The sequence below is a fragment of the Neophocaena asiaeorientalis genome, unplaced genomic scaffold (assembly GCF_003031525.2).
Source record: "Neophocaena asiaeorientalis asiaeorientalis breed wild unplaced genomic scaffold, Neophocaena_asiaeorientalis_V1.1 scaffold77, whole genome shotgun sequence".
NCBI lineage: Eukaryota > Metazoa > Chordata > Mammalia > Artiodactyla > Phocoenidae > Neophocaena > Neophocaena asiaeorientalis.
Genome location: NW_020174645.1, coordinates 4,428,089 through 4,444,870, shown reverse-complemented (window position 1 = coordinate 4,444,870; position 16,782 = coordinate 4,428,089). Strand labels below are relative to the sequence as shown.

The 16,782-nt window shown below is 61.0% G+C and overlaps 1 protein-coding gene across 1 annotated transcript in view; it reads right to left on the bottom strand.

Annotated features, from left to right (window-relative positions):
* Nucleotides 1–16,782, bottom strand: part of NCOR2 (nuclear receptor corepressor 2) — a 191,896-nt gene that overhangs the window by 57,724 nt on the left and 117,390 nt on the right. The window contains 2 exon segments of the mRNA XM_024758467.1: nucleotides 13,538–13,600; nucleotides 15,621–15,793. Of these exon segments, the coding sequence (XP_024614235.1) occupies nucleotides 13,538–13,600; nucleotides 15,621–15,793 (236 nt within the window).

The window sequence follows — 16,782 nt, the reverse complement described above, 5'->3', positions numbered from 1 at the left end:
TACGAACCTCAGCGAGGTTGACATTTACAGACTCAACACATAAATAAGGAGGGTGCTTGGAGCTGGCTGGGGGGTTGGGGTCCTACTTAACTCCACTGGTGGCAGAAGCAGGAGCCTGGGTGGAGGGGTCACCCGGCCCTTCCCGAAAGCTGCTCTCGAAGGAGTGCTGGACTGAGCTGTCCAGAAGCCCTGCCAAGAACGTGCTGTGTGGTCTCCGCCATCCCCTCTGCTCTCTGGGCCTCAGTTTCTTTAGCTGCTGCGTGAAGGGCTGGGGTGAATGTCCTAGCATTGCTGGCTAGGGTCCCTGGGGTGGGAGTGGACGGGCACGAGCTTCCTTCTGGTTCTGGTTCTGGTCCCGGGAACCCCAGACTGAGGGTGCCAGGCACAGGGAGATGCACTTTAGACCCCGCCATGCCTCGGAGACCACATGGACCAGACCCAGCTGAAAGCCCCCTCCCACCCTCCCGCCGACACCCCTCTACCTGGAGAGAGCACCTCTGAGCAAGCACCAACCAAGACCCCCAAGATTCGCCCCAAGCACAGACCTCCTTCCAGGAGAACCCCAGCCCAACAGCCTGAGAGGCAGGGGAAGGGGCACCAGGAGAAAGTGGGGGGGGAGAGTATAGAACTCCTGAGTCCGCCACCCTGGGGTCCCTGTCTCCCCTGGGGTCCCTGTCACCGTAGCCCAAAGTCCCCCCCCCCATCCCAGTCCCCTGCCCGGAGCCACTCACTCACATCCTCTCATCTGCGTCTCCCCCTCCGCCAAGTTTTCCGGAAACATACGGCTTGGAGGATGCTCCAGGGATCGGAGCTGGGAGCAGCGGGCTGGGAGGCGGGAGGCTGGGCGGCCCTGGTGCCGGCTCCGCAAGGCTTCTGGCTGGCGTCTGCTGGCGGCTCAGCTCGGCCTCACATCCTTCTCGTCCAACGGCGCGAGGGAGGGAGGGAGGAGGGAGGGGCCGGGCGGTGGGAGGGCGGCAGGCGGAGGCTGGCTCCGAGGAGGGCGGGGAAGCGGCTCCGTGCTGCGCGCCGTGGTGGCCCAGGGCTCCTCCGGCGCTGTCACCCCTGAGCCGTTCCCCCCCCACCCCGCCCCAAGCTGCGGGTGTGCGAGGTGCCCTTCGCCGATGCGGGCGGGCGGCGGGAAGGTGTCGGCTGTGCCAGGCGTCACCAGGGAGCACAGTGTCAGCGGCTCCTCTGGGCACCAATGTGCCCAGCGCGGGCGCTCAGCCCCCGGACCCCCGACGCCCCCGCGGGGCAGAATCCAAAGACCCCAGAGCCTCTCGGGCAGCAGCGCCCGGCAGCCTCGCTACGCGCCAGGGCTCGTCCGATCTTCCTGCTGCCTGACCCAGCGAGACGCGTCAGGGCTGAATGTGACCTCCAGACGGAGGCTCGCGGGAGGGGGGGGGGAGTGTGGCAGAAGCCCAGGTTCGGAAGGGGCGGGCCAACTTGGCACTGGCTTCCCCCTCCCTCTCTCCCCATCCGTGGCGGTGGCGGCGTCAGCAGCGGTAAGAACAGATGAGGGTTCAGAAAAACAGAGCTTCTCCACCCCGGCAGCCGGGAGCAAACAGCTTCTTCCGCTGTCATTCCCCTGCGCTGCTTCCACCTGTGGTCTGCCCCCCTCCCAGCCTGATGCTGCCACGGCGGCCAGGCCCTCCGTGGGGGGCTCTGGAGGTCTGGATGGGCTGGAAGGCGGCAGTGGGCGGGCAGGGCTAGCCTAGCATTCTAGGAGGAAGCTTAGAATTTGAGGGGACTCTTCCAAGTACAAATGAGACCTCCAACCCCTGAGGATGGGGGGAAGGGTTTGGAGCCCGTCAGAGGGCTCTCTGCTCCCCGAGGGTCTTGGGACTACAGCGGCCTCTTTCTTCCCTCTCTGAGATACCCGTGATGACTGGGTCAGCCCGCGCCCCATACAAACACCTGCTATGGATGCCCCAGGCAGCTCCCAGGAGGTTGAAAGTTAACTGAGTTGAACTTTGGAGCGAGATCCAGGTCACGACCGATTTCTCCAACTCCGGGGTCACTGACCTGCTTGTCCCTTCAGCCCTCAGCCTTTCCATCCTGCCCAAGAAACCCAAGGAACGACAGGCCACAGGTCTCTGAAGCACCCCGATACCCCTGCTTTGCCCCCCAGCCTCGCCCCGGGCCCTGGGGCACACCCTCCAGGGCAGGCAACAGATCCCAACCACATCAGGGATCCCGGACGTCCTGCCTGAGTCCCATGATCCGTTCTCTGCAAGGGAGGCCCAAGACGGCTTTTAAGGATGCCAATCCAGTCGTGTCACTCCTCTGCTTCAAATCTTCCAATGATGACCCAAAGCTCTTGGAATAAAATCCAAAGGCCTCAGCGTGGTGCATGAGGCTCTGCAGAGCCAGTCCTGCCCCGCTGTCCAGCCTGCTTCCTACCTCTCCCCTCGCTCCAGCCACGGAAACCTTTTCTGCCCAGCCCTTGGATGTGCCCCAGGACATTTGCACTCACTGTCCCTGCTGCCTGCATGGCTTTTTCACAGCTCTCCTTCTGTCTTCCTTCAGTTCTCAGCTTCAAGTGATACCTCCTCAAGAGAAGCCTTCCCTGACCACTCTCTCCACAGTCGTCCTCCCAGCCACCCTGCCATCATGGGGTTTTTTTTTTTTTTTTGCGGTATGCGGGCCTCTCACTGCTGTGGCCTCTCCCGCTGCGGAGCACAGGCTCCGGACGTGCAGGCTCAGCAGCCATGGCCCACGGGCCCAGCCGCTCCGCGGCATGTGGGATCCTCCCAGACCGGGGCACGAACCCGTGTCCACTGCATCGGCAGGCGGACTCTCAACCACTGCACCACCAGGGAAGCCCGATCATGGGGTTTTGTTATCTCCAGAGCACTTATCACTCCCTGAAATTAGCTCCTTGGCTCCACTGGTCGTGAACAGCCGTATCTCTGAACCCACAACTGCTAGGCGTGCAGGAGGCATTAGGCAAATGGACAAAACTCCAGACACCCTGGGTATCTGGGTTTGGGAGCCCTCTGGGCACCCCCCGCCCCCCAGGCATCTCCGCTGCCTCTCTGGGGCTCCCAATTAGGAGCTCCAAAGAGAGGAGGGAGCTGAGCAGTTTATCCCCCGGGGGGGGTCCTGGACCCTCCCCTCCCCAGAAGAGACGTCAGGGAGTGCCCGCCTCTCACACTAGGGGCACGTCCCCACATACTCTGTGCAGGTGCCCCAGACGGCAGATTCTGCCAACATCCCCTGTGGTCTGGATTCCCTGACCTCACTCCTAATTCCTAAGGAAGGAGTTTCGTTCTGAAGTGTCAAGAGGCGGGAACTAGGAAGTGAAATTGACCAAGACAGGAAGTCAAGCCAGGAGGTCTGAGTCACAGCCGTGGAGCGCAGAATGAGGCGAAGGAGCAGGGGGTAGCCGCAGAGGTGCCAGTGAGAGGGGCTTCTCTGCGTGGTGGCTGTGGAGGCTTGGCCAGCCCACTCTGGCCGTCCTGGCTACGCTCGGTGGGGAGCTTCCCATACACTGTCTGGGGGCCTGGGACGAACTGTTCTCATGGGAGCAGTGACTCACCCTCCTCAGCTCACGTACACTGGCCCCCAGAAAGGCCTCATCCCTGTTCTGTCCCTCTGCACGCTGCCACCCGCTCAGGGTCCCTGCTGTAGGCAGCTCTCACCTCTGGGGTCTTCGAACCTGTACCAGTAGCCAACCTCCCCCCCCGCCAGCCCCCGCCACGGGTGAGTTCTGATAACCTGGGGGCAGGAGGAGTCTTTCTAGCACCTGCAGTCATCACACTGTCACCCATCTGCATCCTGGGAATGTCACAGCTGCTCCCTCGGGAAACCAGCGTCCCCCACCTCCTCCTCACCCCCTCCCGAAACACTCGCTCCCCATTACCCCAGCCAGCCCTGAAGTTTTCTGTTCCCTTCATGAAGAAGCACAGGCCGCCTACAAGAGGGACATATCCACACCCCTCCCGCCAAATGCCACTTTCCAAGAGAAACTCCAGTTTGCAAAACAAGATTTTCTGCCTAAAACACTGTCAAAGGAGGGGGGAAAAAAATCCAGCAGACTTAGTTCTGAGTCATGCCACTTCCTTATTTTGGAAACTCCAAGCCCTGGGTGGGTTTGACTTGGACCCAGCCCTTGGTTGGCGACCTTGCCAGGAGCCTACTGTGTATCTGAACCTCTGACAGTCCCGCCAGTCCCCGAGGGGATTCGGCCAGACAACTTCACACCTGAACTTGGACTTACCTTCCAAGTAAGTCCAAGTTAACTTTTCTTTCCGTCTACCCTTTTCAAAATAAGTCTCGGTGCCTACATAAGCCTCAGCTTCAGCTATTACATCTGCAAATCACAGTGACGATGTGATCTCCCAATACATGATCAAAGCCAATGATCTCCCAATACATGATCACCTATTAAGATGAAAAAAAAAAAAATCACCTGTGTGCGACCCGACACCCTACCACTTTGGGAAAAATGCCATGTTATGTGTTCAATGTCAAGTTTTCCCATAGAGCACAGCCAACTGGTTTGCTCCCAGGACCAAGCAGCTCTATGTTATTTGCTGGGCAAGCCCCAGCTCACTGCCCCCTTGGGCCTCAGTCTTCCCATCTGTGAAGCAGAAGGCGTGTGTGTGCACGTGTGTGTGTGCACGTGTGTGTGTGCACGCACATGTGCGTTCGCAAATATGGAGAACTCGCCTTGCGGGTCCCTTGGGAGGATTAAGTAATATCATTCGTGCAAAATGCTGGAACCAGCCAGCAGCCACCACGTGGTAACAGATATCATCACTGCTGTGTAACCTACCAGGGGGCTCTTTCCCTGAGGAAGCACCAACTGGAACGCCCACGTGTGGATTTTGCCCCTGGGAGTGCAGGTGGGCTGGGAGATGCTTGACTTTACCTTCCAGGGTGCTGACAAGGAACAAGAGAGTGGCCTGGAGCTTGCCCTGGTGTCTGGCTGTCCCCCGCACTCATGCAGAAACCCCGACTCTCTCCTTCTGAGCCATCACAGTGGCCTGTTTCCCACACGTCAGAAGCATCCAGGTCGGGAGAGCGCGCACCCAAGACAAAGCTCAGCAGTCTCTCTCCAGCCGGAGGTGGCGACAGCTCCCCGCTGATGCCAGCCCCGGGATGCTGCAGGGTCCCTTCTGACAACCTTTAAGGCCGCCCCGCTCCTGTCCATCAACTGTCCTCAGTCCCCGCTCCAGGCGCTGGCCCCGTCTCCTGCTGGGCCCTCCCTGATGCCTGTACTCAGAAGTGACCCAGCACCCCTGGTGCATCAGCCTCCAGCCCTGTGCGCTAACCACAGCGCCACGCCGCCCGTCGTGAGCGCCGGTGGGCAGGTGCACGGCTGTCCAAGCACAGAGGCCATCGCTCTCTCTTGGTCCCTGCAGTGAGGACGGCATGAGGCTTTGATGATAGACACGTGGATGGTAGGCCCCACATTTCCAAGTTCCAAGGCTGGGGACTCACACCTCCCCTCCCCAAGCCTCAGACTCTTCATCCGTAAAAACTAATTAAACCAGCCAGTGTGCATGACAAGCGTCTTGGAGGCGCAAAGCAATTCGTGGCTCCTCCTCGGTCCCCCTGCAGCAGAGACAGCCTGAAGTCACTGGGGGGGAGTTCGGGTCCACCTGGGCTCCATCCGGCCCAACAGGGCCCCCTGCAGCAGAGACAGCCTGAAGACACTGGGGGGAGTTCGGTTAGGGGGCCCCCTGGGCTCCATCCGGCCCAACAGGGCCCCCTGCAGCAGAGACAGCCTGAAGACACTGGGGGGAGTTCGGTTAGGGGGCCCCCTGGGCTCCATCCGGCCCAACAGGGCCCCCTGCAGCAGAGACAGCCTGAAGACACTGGGGGGAGTTCGGTTAGGGGGCCCCCTGGGCTCCATCCGGCCCAACAGGGCCCCCTGCAGCAGAGACAGCCTGAAGACACTGGGGGGAGTTCGGTTAGGGGGCCCCCTGGGCTCCATCCGGCCCAACAGGGCCCCCTGCAGCAGAGACAGCCTGAAGACACTGGGGGGAGTTCGGTTAGGGGGCCCCCTGGGCTCCATCCGGCCCAACAGGGCCCCCTGCAGCAGAGACAGCCTGAAGACACTGGGGGGAGTTCGGTTAGGGGGCCCCCTGGGCTCCATCCGGCCCAACAGGGCCCCCTGCAGCAGAGACAGCCTGAAGACACTGGGGGGAGTTCGGTTAGGGGGCCCCCTGGGCTCCATCCGGCCCAACAGGGCCCCCTGCAGCAGAGACAGCCTGAAGACACTGGGGGGAGTTCGGTTAGGGGGCCCCCTGGGCTCCATCCGGCCCAACAGGGCCCCCTGCAGCAGAGACAGCCTGAAGACACTGGGGGGAGTTCGGTTAGGGGGCCCCCTGGGCTCCATCCGGCCCAACAGGGCCCCCTGCAGCAGAGACAGCCTGAAGACACTGGGGGGAGTTCGGTTAGGGGGCCCCCTGGGCTCCATCCGGCCCAACAGGGCCCCCTGCAGCAGAGACAGCCTGAAGACACTGGGGGGAGTTCGGTTAGGGGGCCCCCTGGGCTCCATCCGGCCCAACAGGGCCCCCTGCAGCAGAGACAGCCTGAAGACACTGGGGGGAGTTCGGTTAGGGGGCCCCCTGGGCTCCATCCGGCCCAACAGGGCCCCCTGCAGCAGAGACAGCCTGAAGACACTGGGGGGAGTTCGGTTAGGGGGCCCCCTGGGCTCCATCCGGCCCAACAGGGCCCCCTGCAGCAGAGACAGCCTGAAGACACTGGGGGGAGTTCGGTTAGGGGGCCCCCTGGGCTCCATCCGGCCCAACAGGGCCCCCTGCAGCAGAGACAGCCTGAAGACACTGGGGGGAGTTCGGTTAGGGGGCCCCCTGGGCTCCATCCGGCCCAACAGGGCCCCCTGCAGCAGAGACAGCCTGAAGACACTGGGGGGAGTTCGGTTAGGGGGCCCCCTGGGCTCCATCCGGCCCAACAGGGCCCCCTGCAGCAGAGACAGCCTGAAGACACTGGGGGGAGTTCGGTTAGGGGGCCCCCTGGGCTCCATCCGGCCCAACAGGGCCCCCTGCAGCAGAGACAGCCTGAAGACACTGGGGGGAGTTCGGTTAGGGGGCCCCCTGGGCTCCATCCGGCCCAACAGGGCCCCCTGCAGCAGAGACAGCCTGAAGACACTGGGGGGAGTTCGGTTAGGGGGCCCCCTGGGCTCCATCCGGCCCAACAGGGCCCCCTGCAGCAGAGACAGCCTGAAGACACTGGGGGGAGTTCGGTTAGGGGGCCCCCTGGGCTCCATCCGGCCCAACAGGGCCCCCTGCAGCAGAGACAGCCTGAAGACACTGGGGGGAGTTCGGTTAGGGGGCCCCCTGGGCTCCATCCGGCCCAACAGGGCCCCCTGCAGCAGAGACAGCCTGAAGACACTGGGGGGAGTTCGGTTAGGGGGCCCCCTGGGCTCCATCCGGCCCAACAGGGCCCCCTGCAGCAGAGACAGCCTGAAGACACTGGGGGGAGTTCGGTTAGGGGGCCCCCTGGGCTCCATCCGGCCCAACAGGGCCCCCTGCAGCAGAGACAGCCTGAAGACACTGGGGGGAGTTCGGTTAGGGGGCCCCCTGGGCTCCATCCGGCCCAACAGGGCCCCCTGCAGCAGAGACAGCCTGAAGACACTGGGGGGAGTTCGGTTAGGGGGCCCCCTGGGCTCCATCCGGCCCAACAGGGCCCCCTGCAGCAGAGACAGCCTGAAGACACTGGGGGGAGTTCGGTTAGGGGGCCCCCTGGGCTCCATCCGGCCCAACAGGGCCCCCTGCAGCAGAGACAGCCTGAAGACACTGGGGGGAGTTCGGTTAGGGGGCCCCCTGGGCTCCATCCGGCCCAACAGGGCCCCCTGCAGCAGAGACAGCCTGAAGACACTGGGGGGAGTTCGGTTAGGGGGCCCCCTGGGCTCCATCCGGCCCAACAGGGCCCCCTGCAGCAGAGACAGCCTGAAGACACTGGGGGGAGTTCGGTTAGGGGGCCCCCTGGGCTCCATCCGGCCCAACAGGGCCCCCTGCAGCAGAGACAGCCTGAAGACACTGGGGGGAGTTCGGTTAGGGGGCCCCCTGGGCTCCATCCGGCCCAACAGGGCCCCCTGCAGCAGAGACAGCCTGAAGACACTGGGGGGAGTTCGGTTAGGGGGCCCCCTGGGCTCCATCCGGCCCAACAGGGCCCCCTGCAGCAGAGACAGCCTGAAGACACTGGGGGGAGTTCGGTTAGGGGGCCCCCTGGGCTCCATCCGGCCCAACAGGGCCCCCTGCAGCAGAGACAGCCTGAAGACACTGGGGGGAGTTCGGTTAGGGGGCCCCCTGGGCTCCATCCGGCCCAACAGGGCCCCCTGCAGCAGAGACAGCCTGAAGACACTGGGGGGAGTTCGGTTAGGGGGCCCCCTGGGCTCCATCCGGCCCAACAGGGCCCCCTGCAGCAGAGACAGCCTGAAGACACTGGGGGGAGTTCGGTTAGGGGGCCCCCTGGGCTCCATCCGGCCCAACAGGGCCCCCTGCAGCAGAGACAGCCTGAAGTCACTGCGGGGGGAGTTCGGTTAGGGGTCCACCTGGGCTCCATCCGGCCCAACAGGCCTTGCGTGGGGCCACCAGGTCCTGGTCCTTGCAGCACCCTACTCTGGGGCCGCACACCTCGCCTTTTCCCTCCTCACCAGGCAGGCCGCTCGAGGCCAGGGAGGGGCTGGTGGCCAGGAGCTGGGCCAGTGCCTATTTCTGGTCTGGAATGGTGTGCCTGGGGGCTTCCCTGCCCCCTCCACAGCTGGTTCCCTGTCCACCAGAGAAGGGGGCTGGAGACCAGTAGGAGCTGCCAGCAGAGCCCTGGGCCTCCCACACAGCTGGGTCGAGACTGCAAGCCAGGCCAGGCTGACCTTTCCCAGGGGAACTAGAGCCTCACATCCCAGCCTAGTGCCTGCCCAGCATGGCGCTGGGCCCGAGGGCAGGCAGCCAGCTCCCTGAGGCTGCCCTGCACATGCTCAGTCCTCACTTGGTAGGAGCCCCAGGACAGGCAGCCCTCACTCCAAGCACAAAGGAAGGAGCAGGTGCCCACCTGCCAACCTGGAACCCTGCAGCCATCCTGTCCCCTGTCCCACTCCTCCCCATGCAATGGTCTTCCCCATGCTCTCAGAGTAACAGCCAAACTCTATCCCACAGCTGGTAAGGCCGGGGGGTGAGGGGTGGCCCTCCCGACGGCCTCTCCATTCTTTGCCTCTCTTCCTCTCGTTCTCTGCGTTTTAATAGCTTCTTACTTGACCACGCTGCCCTTGCCACAGGGCCTTTGCACATGCTATTCCTTTGCTGGGAGGCCCTTCCCTCTCTCGTTATCTGATTAATAGTAGCCAGGCCCATGGATCCACTCATCCAAACCTCACACCAGCCCCATTCCCATTCTGTAACTAGAGTGCGTGAGTTCAAATCCCAGCTCCACCAATTAACAGCTGTGTGACCTTGGGCAGCTCACTTAACCTCTCTCGGTCTCAATTGCATCATCTGGATAAAGAAACTAGTAATAGCACCTGCCTGATAAGGTTAGTGGGGATGAAGTGACTTGATGCACGTAACGCCCTTAGCGGTACCCGGTACCCAGGCGTACCGACAAGTACTTGACAGTGTTACTTAACGTTATTCCGTGCTTTGGGTGTCAGCCCAAGGGCCCTTCCCCAGCGCTGTGAAACCGCCTCCAAATGTCATTCTACGCTTGCTCAGCAGGCCGCTCACCTCCAGCCCCTTCCCTGCGGCCCCGGGAAGCGCAGGCACTGGTCAGCGTCACACACCCACAAGGGACAGAGCTGGGACTCAAACCCAGGAAGAAAGGCTCCAGAGTCTGTGCTGAACTGCAGGCCTGCCACTTCTGAGCACGTACTGTATGCCAAGGACTGCACGAATATGGCTCATGCCACTCTTATAATGCCCCTCGGTGATGGCATCCCAGCCTCATTTTGGAGGACGAGGGAAAATGAGGCCAAGACAGGGATGGGCCAGGGTCACAAGGCTGAGGAGTTGGTTATCATTACAAACAGTGACAGGGAACTCAGTGTGTCTAAGTCACCACCCCTATAAGCGCTTCTGTTTTCTTTCACCAAAACCCCACACAGGTGGTTGTCCTGGATTAAACAGTGTTCCCCACCCGCCGCCAAATTTCATGTCCACCCACCTGTAACCTGTGAATGTGACCTTATTTGGAAAAAAAGTCTTTATAGATGTGATCGAGTTAAGATGAGGTCATGCTAGATTAGGGTGGGTCCTTATAAGAAGAGGAAAATTTGGACAGAGACACACAGAGGGAAGACAGCCATGTACGATGCAGGCAGGGGTTGGAATGTCTAGAAGCCAAGAAGCGCCGAGGATTGCCAGCAACAGCAGAGGCTGGAGGAGGAGAGGCAGGACCCTCCCCTGGAGCCCTCAGAGGGAACCCAGCCCTGCCGACACCTTGATTTCGGACTCACGGTCTCCAGAACTGGGAGAGAATACATTTCTGTTGTTTTTAAGCCACTAAGTTTGTACCTTGTTACGGCAGCCCCAGGAAACTCATACAGTGGGTGATACTCTAATTCCCATTGTACAGATGAGGAAGCTGAGGCACAGAGAGGTTGACTAGCTTGCCTGAGGTCACAGAGCTTAAAGGTCCAGAGGCTGAGGTCCAGTTTCTCTCCGGGGACGGGGGACCCTCTGCAGCTCATCCTTCTAGGCCTGGCTCCTGGAAGTCTCCTGGGATGCCTGGGGCAGGCTCAGTGGTCCCAAGGCCCTGGGGACACCTGGCTGCTCACTTCCTGGGCTCCCTGAGGGAGGGACCAGGGCTGGCTCATCTCTGGGTACCCCTGCCCTGCACAGGGTGAGGCACTGGGTCGATGTAAATGGGTAGGAGGATGGGTGGGTACCATCTATCTCGGGCACAGCTGGGTTTTGGGTACCTTCCTGGGTTTCTGAGGGCCGGGGGCACTGGAACATTCCTAGCCTCTCCACCCCCGCCCACTGTGGAGAAGGAGTCCTGGGGGCTGCCAGCACCTGCCTCCCGGCCCCGATCCCCTCCCGCCGCCTGGAACAGGCAGCCATTAGCAGCCACCCTGAGCGGTAATCGTCCAGATTGCTATAATTCACGGCGGACAAGCACACTGGCACTCATCACATTATCACAAATGTCACTGAGCAGGGCCTCGGCGTGCACGGTCCCCGGGGGGACTCGCACGCTGCCGTCTCCACGGGCAGGACCCAGGATGAGCTCGCTGCCGCCACTGAGGATTCAACCTTGAGACGGTGGGGCGCACTCCCGTCCCAGCCGGTGAGTCATCCCCAGCCGTCTCCCAAAGGAAGAGAGAGGGCAGCCTCTGACTCAGCGACTCCCGGTTCCCGGGCAACTGGGAAGGAGCTGGGGATGGGGCTGCCATGACGACAGAAGACACAGCACAGGCTGGTAGCCCTGGGACATGCACGTGGAGCCCCTCACGGCCCTGGTGGGTGGGTCCCCAGGCAATAGCACTGCCGGTGGCTGAGATCCCAGGGTCTCACGTGTGGTTAAAAAAACCATGCAATTCTATACAAATGTTCACAACAGCATTATTCACGATAGCCAAGAGGTGGAAACAACCCAAGTGTCCATCAAGCAATGGATGAATGGATAAAGAGAACTCCTCTGTCCACACGGAGGAATACAACTCAGCCATAAAAAGGAATGAGGTGCTGACACAGGCTACGACATGGATGGACTTCAACAACGTGATGCCGAGGGAGGCCAGACACAAAGGGGCAGATGTCATGTGATTCAATTCACGCCGACGTCCTAAACAGGCAAATCCATAGAGACAGAAAGTGGACTAGTGGGCACCAGAGGTGGGCAGGGCTTGGGGAGAATGGGGAATGACTGCTACTGGGTACGAGGTCGCCGTTTGGGGTGGCAGAAAGTTCTGGGGCAAGAGAGAGGTGATCGCTGTACAACGCCATGAATGCACTTAAGGCCACTGAATTGTCCAGTTTAAAATAATTAAAATGGTATGTTTTTACATTATACGTATCTCACCAAAATTAAAGGGGGGAAAAAACATCACACATTTTCAAATAAAGCCTCTTTTGCACCCCATGGTGCAATCCATACCAAAAACCACAGAGTAGACACAGAAGACAGAAGAAAAGGACAGCGTGGCCCCCTTGGGGGTGCTGACAGCACCCACTGACCCCCGGCAGCCACAGACCATGCGCACAGGCCCCCGTTGGTGCTCCTGAGACGCTGAAAATAGGGCCTCACCTGCGAGAGGAACCAAGGCAGCTCCTCCTCTTCTGAATGAGGCTGAGGGTCCAGCCCGGCCCTTCCTCCAGGCCGGCCTCACCAGAGGCCCGGGAGCTTGGAGGAAGGAGGTCTGGAGCCTCCAAGGGACAGCGTGCCCGGGCAGGAGCCCTGAGGGGAAGGGCTCGGTTCCCAGTAGGGGGCCTGATCAGGTCTGGGGCTGCTCCTGGTCAGTTTCTGAAACACCAGGACCAGATGCTCAGGCCCCCAGGCACCCTCTCCTGGGGCAGAGGGAGGGGAGGGGGTGGGTAGGGCAGGCAGCCCATGGTCCAAGGTCTCAGCCTCCGGGCCCAGCTGTCCTCGCACACAACTGTCCCTGTGCACCTGGGTCCTTCATTAGAAAGGCCATTTGCTCCGTCCCTGAGTCATGACCTGGAGCTCTGGGCACAAAGGAGCTGCACCTCAGCAGTGGGGCCTCAGCAGGACCTTGGGGACAAGAGCTGGGAGGCCCAGGTCACCAGCTCCAGGACCGGGCCATCCTCGGCCTCTGCCCCTCACTCCCTCGTCCACAAAACGGCCGGAAACAAGACTCACCTCTCAGGGCTGGGGTCAAGATGAATGAGAGCAAGCAGGCAAAAAGGGGCTCAGATGCCACCTCAGCCTTGGCCTTCCTGCCGGCGCTGAGCTAGTCTGACGGCCCCTGCCCTGGGCACAGGAGAGGGAGGGGCAGCTAGAACATCTCCCAGAGATGGGGGCCGGGGGATCGACACCGACGTAGCCCCGACAGTGCCGGGCCATCCTTGGGACGCTTAGCGCCTGTTACCTCTGGCTTCTCTTGGCCAACCCGGATGCCCCTCTCTTTCACAGATGGGGAAACTGAGACCCAGAGATTGGTCACTGAGCCAGGAAGTCAAGGGCCCAGCCATTCTGGCTCCAATGAACAATGAATGTGCTGGTGGCTTCTACAGAGAACGCGGCGTCAGCACCACAGCGCAGGGAGACGGCGCAGCGAAGGGGAACAGCTTGACCCCGTGACCCCGCCGCGGTGGCCACCAGCAGGCTCTGCGCCTCCCAAGGCACCCGGGTGCTCTGCCGCCACTCAGTCTGCAACGCCATGAGATGCTGGCCCCAGTGGTCACGGAAGCCGTACACCGACAACATGGCCACACAGACCCATTTTCTGGAGGACAAAACTGAGGCTCCGAGGAGACATGGCCAATCTGAGAACACCCACTGCAGACCACACCACAGCCCCGTTTAAGGGCACAGGTCAACCTCCTCCCCACCACACAAGCTGCAGGACCCGGATGCCCATCGAGGGCGATTAGAGCAGCCAGAAATCCCTCACCTTTCTTGGCTGTTTCCATCTCTTCTTCGGTCCAGCGAGAACTCTCGTTCATCTCCATGGAAGCTGGAAAGGAAGACACAGCGTGTTGGCAGCAGCCTGGAGCGGGGCACTTTCCCTGCCTCTGGCTACTCGGGGTGCCTGCTGGGTGGAGGGTGTGCAGGCACCTGTTTTACAGAGGGGAACGCTGAGGCGATCCAGGGCCTGGACCCTGAGCTGCCTCTGTATGCACTCGGCTGGGAGCATGGTGACCACATGAAGGCGGCGGGAGAGGAGGAGGGACGTGATGGGCAGGGACCTCATCTGCGCGTGGACCCACTGGGGCCGGGTGACCCTCTGTCGTGAGGGCTGCCCTAGGCATTGCGGGTGTGGAGCAGCATCCCTGGCCTCTACCCATTAGGTGCCAGGATCCCCCACTCCAACTGGGACAGTCAAAAGCGGTTCCAGACATGGCCGCCTGTCCCCTGCGGGAGGGCCCTGCTCTACAGGGTGATTACTATATTCTCCCCTGACTCATGCGGTACGAGGATGGGGCTGCTCGTGTTACTGAGAAGGAACACAGCTGCCTTGGAGTCGGGGGAGTTAGCCGAGTGTCTGCTGTGGCTGTTTCTGAGCCTCTCCTCCAAGTTCCCCTACACGTGAGCCCTCGTTCTTCCCTGAAAGTCGCTTAAGATGGCGCGAGGGCGGCAAGCGTGAGGGACGTCAGCGTCACGGACTCAGTGCCTGGAACCGCGCTAGGCACAGAGTATGCACTTGGTAGAGGCCGCTGACCATCAGAGGGAAGTTCGGGCAGCTTCCCCGCCCCCTGCTACCATGCATGGCCAGCTTTCCCCTTCCCTCCCACGGCACCCCCAGAGGCAGGCTGTGGAAGTGGAGCCTGGGGTGGGAGGTGCCCATCAGAGGGCCTGGGGCTGTGTTTTCCACTCCACCATCCGGCCCCAGCGTCAGCCTGGGGTCCGGGAGAGCTTCCCCGGAAGTCAGGTGTGCCAGTGCCTCCCCTCCTGAAGGGAACCCTCCTTCCCTGGGTCTCCAGGCACTCCAGCACCAGCCCACAGGAGCTGCACGGGGTTTGTGGCCAGCGGGCTGGCTTTGAACCCCAACTGACTGGGACTTTACAGAGGCAACATCCCTTCTCTAAGGTTCAAACAGCGCATGTATGAAACGGGTACCAATGACCTCCCGGGAACGGGGAGAAGGAAGAGGTGCCTGGCACAAACCCTGGGTGTGGACGAGGCGGGCGTCTGTGAGACAGGGAACATCACCTCCATCAACTCCCATCCCAGGAAGCCATCCAGGTGGCTGGGGCCTCAGCCTGAACACTCAGGCCACGGGTCCGGGTTCCCGCACATGCCGGAGGGCAGGCCCCAAACGGCCAAAACGCTACAGACAGCAAGCACACACCGGCTGCCCCCCTGTGGCCGAACTTGGGAACTGCTACTCAATTCTTCTCTCTTTTGTTTCCCCCCTTGGGTAGGGCGTGAGGCTCAGAGCACCTGGGGGTGGGCACCCACTGAGCAGAAGGAGAAACTGAGGCCCACAGAAATGAAGGTACAGGGAATTCCCTGGTGGTCCAGTGGTTAAGACTCCACACTTCCACTGCAGGGGGCATGGGTTCAATCCCTGGTCAGGGAACTAAGATCCCGCAAAAAGGGGTGGTTTTTCGGTGGCTTGCAGGATCTTAGCTCCCCGACCAGGGATTGAACCCAGGCCCTTGGCACTGAAAGAGCAGAGGCCTAACCACTGGACCACCAGGGAAGTCCCAAGGCCAGATTTCCTGAGTGAAAAACAAAACCAAATTGGTGATCTGGAATTTTATGTGAACTCTCCAGCTCTGGAATAATCACGGCTGACAGCCAGTGAGACTTTCCCATGCTCCAGGCACTGTTCTAGGCCCTTCCTACACACAAAGTCACTAAAACGCTCACCCCACGGTTACAGGCATTACGGGCAACCGCAGTGCCGATGAGGCCACTGAGGCACAGAGAGGTTAAGGAACTCGCCCCAGGTCACACAGCGAGTGTGCAGCTAGTGCTGGGATTCTGAGCCTGCTGTGCTTGAGGCGCCCCTTCTCCAGCCCGAGACTCACCCAGCTCGGCGCTCTGCTGCGGGGTGATGGCCTCCTCGCTGTTGGCCTCATTGGCCATTGAGCGGGTGATGCGGCCTTTGCGTCTTCCCTGGCTGTTGGCGGTTTTGCGGCCTTTGGAGGCCACTGCCTCCTTCTCATCGTTGTCTTCCCCAGAGGTGTCATCCGTCTTCTCCCTAAAGGCCAGGGAGGAGAGACAGGGATGGTTTCACCAGTGCCGGGAACCTAGGTGGCAGTTTCAAGAGACCTGCTTTTCCTTAGCAAGATGAGTGCTGGCTGCCAGCGATTTTCTACTAATCAGAGGGTAGGAAAGAGGGAAAAAGCTTGGGGCGAGGGCTGGCTGGTAGCAGTCTGCAATGCCATCTTAGTTTTGAAAAGGGAGGTGTGAACTGGTAGCTGTTGTCTGCTTTACTCTCCTAACAGGGATGTGGGCTGGGAGTTAACCGACTGGCTATTTTATTCACCAAGTAGGGGTGTGGGCTGGTGGCTATCTGCAAGGCCATTTTATTCACCAAACAGAGATGCTCTCTGCTCTCTGTCTGCAAGATTACTGGATTAACGGCATGGCGGGGAGGTGCAGGCTGGTACAATCTTCAGGCCACTTTAACTCCCCAAAGAGGAGACGTCCCCCAAGGGGCCCTGTAAACGACACTGACTTTGCCTTCCATATTATCACGGACCACTGTGTCCTGCAGAAAACGCAAGAGGAAAGTTTCCTGCCGGTCTTATGCAGGCCGAGCCAGGCGTGTGGGGAGCATGTGACCTCTATAACTGGGGCTGGGACTTTCTCAGAAGCCGACTCAGGAGACTCTACTGCGGGGCTTCTCAGATTTATCACCTCCGCCTTCCATTCATCTTCCTGAAGGGCCTCGCAGGAGCGTCTGGGAGACAAGGGGTAACAAGCCAGATGCTCTCAGAAGCCACATTCCTGAGCCCACTCCAGGTACCTGGCGATAAGCCGTGCCCGCTGCCCCCCCTTCCTCGGAGTGAATCTCCAGCTGGCTGTGCTCCCGCCCCTGGCAGGCACGGGAGGCTGCCGGTGGGGGGCCCCCCCACCCCGAGGCGAGGCTGTGCCTTGATCTGCAAGAACTCACACCGACAGCGATCATTCTAAAGGTGAGGCCCGCCGCCTGCCTGCATACCTAGTCCTTCCTTCCCTGAGCGG